This window comes from Barbus barbus, assembly GCF_936440315.1.
Source record: "Barbus barbus genome assembly, chromosome: 34".
Classification (NCBI taxonomy): Eukaryota; Metazoa; Chordata; class Actinopteri; order Cypriniformes; family Cyprinidae; genus Barbus; species Barbus barbus.
The window spans coordinates 23,186,616-23,198,744 of record NC_136762.1 but is presented as its reverse complement, the minus strand read 5'-3'; the positions used below and the strand labels follow the sequence as shown (position 1 = coordinate 23,198,744).

At 37.0% G+C, this 12,129-nt stretch overlaps 1 protein-coding gene across 1 annotated transcript in view; it reads right to left on the bottom strand.

Moving 5' to 3' along the window:
* LOC306854209 (angiomotin-like protein 1) overlaps window positions 1-11,417 on the bottom strand; it is a 128,421-nt gene extending 117,004 nt beyond the window's left edge. The window contains exons 1-7 of the mRNA XM_079392041.1: window positions 11,257-11,417; window positions 7,075-8,302; window positions 6,375-6,696; window positions 5,894-6,038; window positions 5,635-5,715; window positions 4,807-4,952; window positions 3,089-3,238 (exon numbers count right to left, since the gene is read on the bottom strand). Of these exons, the coding sequence (XP_079248167.1) occupies window positions 3,089-3,238; window positions 4,807-4,952; window positions 5,635-5,715; window positions 5,894-6,038; window positions 6,375-6,696; window positions 7,075-8,240 (2,010 nt within the window). The 5' untranslated portion in view covers window positions 8,241-8,302; window positions 11,257-11,417. The remainder of the gene's footprint in view (window positions 1-3,088; window positions 3,239-4,806; window positions 4,953-5,634; window positions 5,716-5,893; window positions 6,039-6,374; window positions 6,697-7,074; window positions 8,303-11,256) is intronic.
* Between the last annotated feature and the right edge of the window lie 712 nt (window positions 11,418-12,129).

The window sequence follows — 12,129 nt, the reverse complement described above, 5'->3', positions numbered from 1 at the left end:
TTTGAAATGCGTTTTTTCTGGATTTTTTAGACTGACAATTTCTTTGTAAGTGGCCAAACGTACAAAATCAGCAGGTGATAAAATATTTTTTTCCGTGCTGTATATTTGAAAATAGAGGCAACCACTGCATTTTAATCCTGATATAAACAAAGATGCTACACACGTGGCATGAGCAGTTTATTTAAATTAGATTGATAATAATGAGATAATTTCAACATCTGAAGCAAAATCAGAATCCTCAGACTTTATCTTTGTGCAAATATGCTACACAAAACATATCTGCACAAAACAAAAACCACAGATGAGCTGAATGAAATTACAAACTCACTGTCTGAAGCCGGGCTCACACTGTGCAATTTTTTATAATCCTTTATGACTGTTGCTTGTCAGACTGTACAAACATGATGATCATGTCACACTCTGGGATCTCAGCTGTCATTAATGTCAGACTGTATAGAGTTTGACTGTATGAACTGTTCAGAGTTTTACATTATCAACACGTTCACTGCGAGTTGCATGTGGGGCTGTAAGGGTGGCTATCATTTAAACTATATGAATGGCAGCAATACCGGCATATTTAAGAATAGTTTAAGCAGCCCTATACACCCACATTAAAGCTGCGGCGCAGCTGGTGTGTATCATAGTAAAGGCACCATTCATGAATTCCGTGAGAGGAGGACGGGAGTGTCGGAGTTTATGGCGTTTAGAAGAAATCTAGCATTAATTCTGATCATGCCTTGTCTTGAAAAACAGAGACAGTTTGACATTCATCGTAGGAGAAGTCACACTGCAGGACTGTGTGCCAAATCTTCTGACACTGCCAGAATTTCGTCGGAGGTAAAATTTGATCGCACCCGGCCATTAATCGGCTGTCGGTGAGCATGTCAAACCAGTGATCAAAGACTACAGATTTTAGCCTAGGATTATAGGAATCTTTTCGGATTTTCAACATTTGTCTTAGATGACCAAATCGTGGCCAAAATCACACAGTTTGAGCTGGGCTTAACAGTAGGTGATAGGGATGTGCACATCGATGCTGAGTATCGATATATCGATACTCAGAAGCTTTTAATTTGGTATCGATATTTTTTAAAAAGTATCGATATTTTAAATGTATTTTAATAATTTCTGCATAACTAAATGTTTTAGCGCTGTGTACAGGATAATCGGTGACGCTTTGTTTATAAGACGTTACACCAATCAAATGCGGCAGAATGTGAGCGATCATGTGTCTTTCAGCTAACTTACGTACTCAACACACGCAAGTCGCATACTTCCGCATTACAGAATGGCACGATGGCAGAGAGGAAACGTAGCGTGGTGTGGTGCTACTTCTCATCAGCAGAAAAAAATATTGCACAATGCAATATTTGTGATAAGAATGTCGTACACAGCAACAATACAAGCAACCTTTTTAAACACTTACAGACAACACACCCTGAAACTTATAAAGAAGCTGCCCAGTGTTCCTCTGCTCAGTCTCCCTCTGTCCGACAGAAGACGTTACAGGAGAGTTTTAAAGGAGGCAAACCCTATCCAGGTACAAAGAGCAGAGTAATTAGTTAACCTATTAACTGTACATACACACACACACACTCTCTCTCTCTCTCTCTCTCTCTCTCTCGTTACCATTAGGTGAATAAGAATAAATATAAATGCGTGTGTGTGTGCAGTGTGCATACAGAGTGTGTGTGTGTGCAGTGTGTATATACAGAGTGTGTGTGTGTGCAGTGTGTATATACAGAGTGTGTGTGTGTGCAGTGTGTATACAGACAGAGTGTGTGTGTGCAGTGTGTATATACAGACAGAGTGTGTGTCTGTGTGTGCAGTGTGTATATACAGAGTGTGTGTGCAGTGTGTATATACAGTATGTGTGTGTGCAGTGTGTATATACCATAGACTGTAAATTAGTCAGAGGCGAAATCGGCTGAAACCAAAAAATGTTAACATGTTGCTTTTCTTAAACGCTAATCTACAGTTCAAAGATTAGTAAATCTTTATCAACAATTGCTGTAATCTTACAGTGTTGTCCTGAGCATTGCTAAATACTACAAAAATGTAGAAAGTTGAAGATGAAGAAAAAATTTCTTTAAAATTAAGAAATGTGAAAGCACATTTTATGTTGTTGGTATTTTAGTTTATTTTATTAAGATTAATTTTGTGATTTTTTTTTGTAAAATATGTAGTTAGTGAACAGAATATTGAAAGAAAAAAAACAAATAAGACTCACAAATAAGAAATAAGTGAAAATATGCAACATCTAGTTTATGTTGTTGGTATTGTTTATTTTATTAAGATTTCTGTTTAATCAATATTTTTGTAAGAAGGTTGTTTAAACATTTTGACTTATTTGTCAAATTTGCTTTTCTAATAAATTTGTTATTAATGGCCAGTATGTGTATGTAATTTTGTCTTTACATGTAATGATCTTTTTTTTTATTAATATTATTTTGAAAAATCACATTAACATTTAAAATAATAAGTGGTATCGGTATCGTAAAAAAATTTACAAAAAGTATCGGTATCGTATCGCATTCAAAAATTGTGGTATCGCCCATCCCTAGTAGGTGATGCTTATGGAACAGCAGTAATAGTGTTTCCTTGGTTAGTGTTGCAAACGGCAATACAGATTGTTCCAAAGGAGCTTCACAGTAATAAACAGGAAAATATTAATGTTGCAAAATTCATTCATTATGAAAAATCTTTAATTTCAGCTGTACACCAGCTCTACAAAACTCAGTTCTATGTTGATTCAGTTCTGTTTAATAAAAGTATAGATGTTGCCAAGTTCATCAGTTATGAAACAACATCAGAGGCAGCTCCACAGAAATCAACAGTGTAATTATTCATCTCAGTTTATTTCAGTTTTGATTCAGTTTAGTTCTCCTCTGGCCACAGTCACTTTTGATTGCTCACCGGGGGCTTTGGGAATTTAAGGCACAATTTTCTATAAATCTGATTAAAAATAGATTGTGGCAAGAACTATAAAACAAAAAGAAATGAAAACAAACCAAAAATGTTTCCATTTGTATAAACCCTAAAAATGTACAAGTGTTGGTAGTCTAATGAAGAGGTTTCAAGCACTGACCTGTTGCGCTCGCAATGATTCCAGTTCTCTCTCCAGGCGAGTACGTAGACGTCGTTCCAGCTGCTCACGTTTCTCACATGCCACCTGGAGTTGTGCTAGTGCCTGCTGCAACCGCTCCACCCGCTCCACGTACTTCTGCTTTTTACTCAACTACAGCACACAGACAGACAGAAGAGAGATTTAATTGAGATGACTGACACTGTTTAGTGGGTGTTTTATATCAGATCACTCCTTTATCCAAATCATCCACATAAATTAATAACTATTTAATTAATTAAATGAATAATTATTTAATAATCCTTGTGTGTGTGGCCTTACAATCAGTATGTGGCTAGATTGTAAAGATAGGAGATTAAAAGTTTAACTGATCTATTGCTATGGGCCCATTCAGTATAATAAAACACAAACTCTGTCCAGGGATAGCACACCATATCAGACCATGTCCAGAATGTCATTTTATTTGTATAGCACTTTTCATAAGACACACAAAGGTGAGACACAGATAGCAAGAGAGCAGGTGGAAACCATAGAATCAATGTTTTAAAAAATAGTTGATTACTGTTGAAAAAAAGTTGACATTTCAACAAACTATCAATATTTTTATCAGTGTTTGCCTAAGTTGGGCTATTGAATTTTCATTAAGTTAATTATCTTTCAATGCTTACAATAGTGTTGCAATATAAACACTTATGCATTAATAAAAAAATAGATTACTTTTTGTGATGGGTGTCAAGCTGCAATAAAGTTGAGAAACAATACTAAAAAATTTTAAAGTTGATTTTTCATTACTGATGTAAATGTTCTGTTTCATAAATGCAAAGATACTGTGGAAAGATATACAGAAAGATTGAGACACCAACATTCATCATACAAACCCCAACAATGGTGACAATCAAACTAATTCAGATAAACAGATCAACTGCAATGCATGCTGGGAGACATGAATGAGTTGATACGCAATTTTCTTTTGTTGACTGTCACCATTGTTGAGTTTCATACGCTGATTCTTGATGTCTAATTGAGTCAGAAATCTAATGAGTTTTTTTCTTTTAGCATTTTCTATTAATTCATAGAAGAATGATAACGTACCACTGCTTTAATCTCACATTATTCACACATAAAAAACACAACACACTTGTGAGCAATTATTTAAATAACCTCACATATGCGCACGAATAATGTGATAATTTCCAATAATCAGAGTAAGGACTTAATCGCATTGATGTTTACATGTCAAGAGAAAACCTCTTCATTTTATTAAAACTTACTGGGCTCATGGTAGACAAGAGAAATGCTACTTCCTTCTAAACTTTAACCACTGGTGGCATTGTTGGACAGTGTCATTTTTTTTTTTTTTTAAATGAATGATTTATACACTGTTCAATGTCTCATTTTATAAGATTTGCTTTGTTTTATTTTTGTACTGTGGATTAATTTCTCAATAAATATTCTCTAAAATAGAAAGATGAGTTTTAAGGGATAAAATAAGTGACTGTAGTGGGACTTTAAACCTGCAAATGACACACAGGTCATACTGCAATTTTATATCCGTAAGTTACCAAACCCATATATTTGCTAGATATGCATTTATAATAATATTAATTGCAACGCTAGTTTCATTCAGTTTGTGAAAAGCGGAATGGTGATGAAAGCAATGGTGAAATTAACATTTACTTAAAGAGTACCAACAATCCATTAGGGTAATCCTTAAGACTCACCTCTTCCTCTAGTTTAAGGACTTTACTCTGAGCATTATTTAAAGCCTGCTCTAAGATCTCAATGTGTCGTCGCTGATCCTCATTGGCTGATCGGAGATTGGCTGCATCTATCTCTAATTTTACCAGCTCTTTCAGGCTTTCTCTCCCTGAGGAAAAAAAATTACAAAATAAAAATACAATTTCTTAATCTTTAGAAGAGAATTTGATTTGCTGCAGATGTCAGACTTTTCAGGTGCACACATTTCAAAGTTAGACAGAAACTCTGCATTAAAACCCACGAAGACAGAGAATGTTTTTTGCAAACATTGTGATCCCACCAAACCTGATCCAAATTAGGTTGGAATTATTTGGTTATGTCAACTTTATATTCTGTCTTCAACTAGCTTTGTGTGACAGGCCAGATTTGTACTTAGCATTGCTCTACTGTGGAAATCCGATGGTTTATGGTGCAACTGTGCTTGCCTGTGAGCACATGTGTCATTCTACATCAAGACTGGCAGAAAAAAGAAAGTCCTATTAGGCATGAGCAGGACATCGGTAAAGATAAATAATGTTAACCTGAAATTTGTCAAATATAAAACGTGAAACAGTTTTGAAAACTGTTTTTTTTTTTTATGTACTTGCTAAATAATGGAATTTTAATTATACCCAGAGAGACAGAGAGAGATAGAGATCTGAGTGGAAGAGAGGAAGATGTACATAACAGGAAGGAAGGGAAGCAGGAAATGGTTTGGGTTGAGTAGCTAGACACATATTTTAACAGTGAACAGACTCAGCAAAAAGTGAACATATTTGTGTGACGATATGCAATAAGAAGTAAAATCCCACTCTGTGAAAGATACAAGTGTCCGTCATCTTGTCCCTTTAGCTCCAGACTGGCTAGCTGTTGATTGGCTGTTTCCAAACGGTCTGAAAAACACATGAAAAAAAGATATTCCACAGGACCCAAGAACAGCAAAAGTAAGCTAAATCAACAAACAAATACAATACTATAACTTCCCACTCACAAAGTTCAGCAATAAAATTTGGTCAAATTTGTATAAACCACAGGTTCCAATCAAAGTATGGGTATTTTAAACAATCTCACCTCTCAAGTCTCTGTTAAAATCATGAAGACGCCTGATCTCCGCCTCTAGCTTATTCCTCATGTTTTTTTCCAGAGCATCCCGTTTGGATAAGCTCTTCACTAAACTCTCATATGCCTCTGATAGGCGCACAGTCTCTGCCTCCAACTGGAAATACAGAATAAACAAGCATGCAAATGTCCTCCTGTCAGCGTGCTGTATTACATACTGGGCAGTATCTCAACATTATTTCATCACCAGAGCGCCACGTTCCCATTATAGTTTTTTCCCTCATTATCCACTACTTCCTGTCATATGTGTAGTAATTACATTGTAATTTTCAATATTACTTTGGATAATTCAATATTAGCTTGTATTATAAAAGCACTTTCGAGTAAATAGCCTGTAATAATGAGCAGTTTTGATTATCAGAACCCCAAATTTTGTTTCTTCTTTGCTTCTAATATTATAGGCAGACAGGTGGACAGACAAACGGACAAGTACCCGCTGTAGTTTGCTGGCCTTCTCAGTTTGCTTGTGAAGTTCTTGTCTAAGGCTTTGGTTCTCTTCTTTTAGGGTCTCCAGCATCTGCTTGCCATGGCTTACCATGGCAAATGTTTCCCCTGGGAAAGGCTGTCGAAAAGGGGCCACACAAGAAAACAGCCCCTGGGTCAGAGATCCACTCTGAGCTGAAGGAAATGCTAGGGACTGAGATAGGGATATAGCCTGATATTGTTGCTGAGAAGCCTGTGAGGGCAGGATACAAGTCTCAGAAGTCATGGGACTGGTCTGTGTTTGGTGCTGTGATGTAGATAAAGGACATTGTCTAAAATACAGAAAGACAGCAAGTGAAATGTGAGAAAGAGAATGTGTTAACACCTGTTCATTAAATGTGTATGGGTGAAATGTGTACACTTTTCGAATTTAAAATAATTTATCATATACAAGTTCAATAGACAGGAGTTAATTTAATGCAGAGACAACTATAAACAAGTCACTAGCTTACAGAATAAACATTGAGCCAACTTAAAAACATTGTTTTTAACGGTCCAACATATCAGTGTTTGGCTCAGCCAATGATATGTAATAACCCTGTACCCTTAATAAGCTGTTTAGGGGAATTTGGAAACCATAATTTTTGCAGTTCCAATTGGTGCTGCTAGTAGTGCAGAATTTACACAATTCACCTTCAAATTTCTGTTACCTTGCTATATTTCTAAATGGCACTGTCTCCAACATGGCTGCTGTCAAGGTGTCACTGTTGAAGTGGCCATGTTCCAGAGAATCTGAGTTGGGGTGTAATGTAGGCGAAAGCATAGTCTGTACCTTGAACTTAAAGGGATATTCTGGGGGAGGACCTCTTTGATCCAAAGTCCATTGTGGAGAGTTTAAGAGTGGTGGTGGAAGTTGTAGGGTACTCATGGACGTCTTATTAGTTAGTGAGAGAGAATCTGCTGAATTATCAGCCCCACAAAGAGTAGTGTCTCCTGTGCAAGGTGAATTGGATGGTCCTACACTTTGCTTAGCTCCACTGCACTCCACACTGAGTTGCATGATCCTTTCACTTAGAGAGCGAACATGACCCTGTTTCAACTCTGCCAGGCCTTCATCACAAAGAAAAGTACCACCAGTGCCCCCTTGCTGGACCCATGATTGACCCTCCAAAAGGGCCTTCATGGGAACCGCTGAGAGAGAGGTGCGAGAAGATGAAAGAGAAGGAGGGGAAGAAAGTGAGTGTGCATTAGAAAGTGATGGCAGACAGGAATGTGAGCTTGCAGGACTGTCAGACATTGTTGACAACTGTTGCATCTGCTGAAACGAGTTGTGTTGTGGCTGACTTTGTTGGACAATGTTTTTATTGCCCTCTTTGTGAAAGTCCTGGTCCTGATTTTGTTGAAAATTGTTTGACAGGTCATCTGGATTTTGAATACTCTGGTGGTTGTGGCCAGGGATTTGGGGCTGAGGGTCTGTTGGACTTTGCTGCCCTCTGTAAAGCTGAGACTGGATTTTAGCCTCCTCATATGATGGAAGCTCCAGGGTATCAAACCCAGGTGAAGTCTGGGCTGCTTGGAATGCTCTACCTGCACCCTCACTCACACCACCAGTTTTTTCCATGGAGCTGCTGTCCACTTGATGCTCCTGACCTTGAGGTTCCTGTCGAGACTGAGACTGCAGGGGCATAAGCTGATATGAATAGGCTACTTGACCCTCCTTTTGAAGGAGTAGGTTTTCTGTATATGTGGGGTTGCTTGGCATCTGAGAGCTGTTGTTTTCTACCCCTCCTCTGATTCCACTTGTTCCGTATCTGAGATGTTCTTGCATAAGCCTGTGAAGCACGGTTCCAGATGCACTCTCCTCAGAACCATGCATGTCTGCTGCTGCACGGGTAGGCAAAATGTAGCACGGATATGTTCAGAGGAATTGGAGGTTATCTGTAAAAGAAAAGAGGTAAATAATTATTCCAATAGAGCAGGGATGGCTAACATCGGTCCTGGAGAGCCGCAGCCCTGCAGTGTTTTGCTTCAACCCTAAGCAAACACACCTGAACAAGCTAATCAAGGTCTGAAGGGTTACTAGGAAGCTACAGGCAGGTGAGTTTTTATTAGGGTTGAACTCTGCAGGGCTGCAGATCTCCAGGACTGGAGTTTGCCACCCCTGCAATAGAGCTATAAAAACATCAAGAATATGATCAAGATTTACTTCTGACTTTTAAAAGATAATACATTTAAAATAAAATTATCATACTTCTAGACAGGGACATGACTAGCCCTGACAACTGGGCTATAGTCCTGCATGTTTTTTAACACAAATTTCAAAACATTTTCAAACAATTACAAATTTAAAACACCCATCTGAATTTTGTAGTGCACCACACTCCATGTGGAGCATTTTGCATGCATCAGTTTATTATACTGGTAGACCTGTCCAAAGAATGTTCTTTGATTTGTTCTTTGATGTCAGTGATAAAATTAACATACAGTTAAATGTAATATACATTTTGTTAGGCAGATGATGGTAATATAGACATACTGAATCTTATGTTGGAGAAAGCACAATTTCCATCTCCACAAGAGGTAGGTATTGCTAGAGGAGTAGCTTCTTTGATGTTTTATGTTTTTGAACATGCAATGTTATAATTTTTGTTTTTAATTAGTTCACAGACAGCTGGCAAGTGGTGCGTGGAACATTCAAATATGCTCGTTTATGTTCAGTTCCCCAAAATACTGAGCATGCATGGAGGAACAAGACCAGTGCCAAATTATTGAAGGCTGGAATCCAGAGGACAGGAACGATGCTCTAGAACGCCTCCAGTTTTGTTTTTAATCAGATGCAAACATGCTGCTGTACATTAAAAATGCACTTTTAAAATAGATTAATCTTGATTTTTAGAGATGATGATTATATCAAAACAAATTATTAAAATATTAAAAGGTCATTTTTTTATCTTTTGTTTTTGAAAATAATCCAGTTATATTTGTAAGTAGTTGGAACTGTTTGGGAAGTGTTATAAAGTTTTATTGTTATTTGTTTTTACTTATTATTATTACTATTACTATTATTATTATTATTGAATAATGATGTCATGATTCACCTTGAATGTCCTAAGGTTGAGTAAATTCACAGCAAATTTGTGAACTATCCCTTTAGCATTTAAAGCGGCAGACAACTCCAGTGCGTTTATAATAACCAGCCGTTATGGTTAGTTACTTTTATTGTTCTTCATGTAAACGAGCCTTGGACTGTTGTTGGCTTCCTTAAACACAACCAGATTCTAGAATGTAATGTATGCTTTAGACCACTTTAAATCTTTAGATTTTTGAAAAACAGTGTATAGAATATTTTGTTTTAATATTTTAACAAATTAACTGGTATAATTATAATTATAATATAATATATAATTACAGTATTAACTTTATTAACTTTTTTTATTATTATAGTATTAAATTTAGCTGAATTATCTTGAATACATTCGCTTACATCAATAAAAAAATATCCATGTTCTTCAAAGCTTATCCTGGATTTGCTGTCATATCAACAGGTCAGTAATCTTAAACCTGATTGGGCGCAGGCATATTTCATGTAAACAGGATTAGTTTGCATCTTTTTAAGCAGAATTGATACTTAAAATCTGTCCCAGCCACCGCTACTTTATTACAAGAGTACCCTACTGGTCCAGGGACAATAATTTAAAATAATATTAATAATGCTGTATAGTCTATAATACTATAGACATAGCCAGTTTTACTCATTGAAATATTTATTAGTGATGAAATAATTACTTTATAATTGTATTGGAGTCTTACACGCATGCTATACAGTTAATTTGAGCCGTGCATTAATTTGAGTGGTGACAGCTATTATGGGAGTGGCATGATGGAGGGCAGGAGATGCAGAAAACTTGATCTTGACCCTAAAACTAATTAATGTCACATAACAAATCTGCTTCAAAAATAAAATTAAATGAATTGCTAATTACAACATTGAAATAAAAATGTAAAGCCTGTACAAATACTAGAATTCGTGAATATAAATAATTGTGAATCATGTAAAAATAAATACAAATAAATTAAAAACAGTGCACATCATTTATCTATTATAACATTTATGTAGCCTAGTTTTGCTCGCTTGGATGTTTCCTTATAAAGGTCCAGAAATTCGTCCTATTTTTTTCGTCAGGTGTCTTTTTTTTAATAATATGATGTCATTACGTTGCTGTCTTGCTGCCAGCCAATACCTGCAATGCTGATCGTGGTTTCTAGTATCGATACATCTGCCCTTTTCAGGGAACACGAGAACGCGCAGTAATCTAGACAATTTATAATCCAGATATTTTAATCAAATACGCAAATTCATTTGAAGAACCAAATTTGCCAGAGATCAGTTATCATGATTAGAAGATCTGGAATCTTTCAAATCATCTCAGATGTAATAAGCGACGTAAGAAGAACGGGCCCCAGTTATATGAATAATTATCAACAATGTACCACAAGCGAAATGACGGGAGGGAAACATACCCGAGAAACCAAAAATAGAACCGCCAGATGAATTTAAGCATTACGTAGCCAGCTATTAAAACCCCATATCGCAGACAGGAAGCATGAAACATTACAACACATTTAAAAGCATAGCATGTATATATTCAGTTAATGCATAAAGTTTATGCAGTCAGACATGAAAAGCTTTCAACTTGTATTTTACTAAGTAATCCATTGCATTTGAAAAATAAATGTATCAGTAAAGAAACCCTGCTTGACGCATGCAGATTTCTAAACTCCAGCTGAGAGCTGGTAAACATGAGTCACGCATCACGTTACATTGATCACATTATCCGCTACATTTGAGGAAACTTCGCAAAACACGACAAATTTATGTATGTCATATTTACCCAGCGATATCCTGACACGGATTACTCAATCTGTCAAAGGGAAGAGTTTTGTAAGTGAATTTCCTGGGACTCTCCTTAGCTGTTGGATGTCTGCTGTTTAACACATTTGACTGACTTGCAACAATCATGTCCATTCACTGTGGTATGACAGGAATGTGTGTGCCCGGACCGCTAGGCAACATGCGCTCCTGGGTCCTAGCACTAGTTTAGGATCTGGGGATACGCGCGTGGACATGAATACTTGACTTTTAGGATCCGGAAACCCGGCTCAAAAAAAAAAAAAAAGTTATATATACGTATATTTACAGGGGCGCCGTAAGGGGGTGCTGGGCGAGGGGGACATGTGATTTCTACCGAGGGGAACGCTAGCCCTGCATTTCAGCCCGGCCCAACTTTTTTACATCCCTAGGGCCGGGCTTCGGGACAATTTTCTCGTCATAGTGCAGACGGGGGCCGGGCCTCGGGCCTGTTTTAGGCTTCTCCTTATTTTTATATTTTAGACATCCATCAATTAGTGATGAAAAAAAATTGCCGCGACTGTCAAGAGCGACTCGACGGTGTTTAGAGTCCCGCAGCAGCAGCGAGTGCCGTCAGCGCAGCTGAAGAGTTCTGACTTCAAATACACGCAATAGGCTGAAGCCTGCTGCAAAGCCCCAGCAAAAGTAATTACCATGAATGTGTGGGGGGGAAATAGTAAAGAGATATTTGAATGATTTACTAATAAACTAGTGTCTGTGTTAATCCTGATTTGCCATCTCCTCATTAGACACGCCTTTAGAGAGAAGTGCATCTTCACTGATTATGATTATAATGAAAGAGTTTTGTTTTCGATTTAATTTTTTTCGTTAAGTAGTAATTTAAAACTTTCTATAG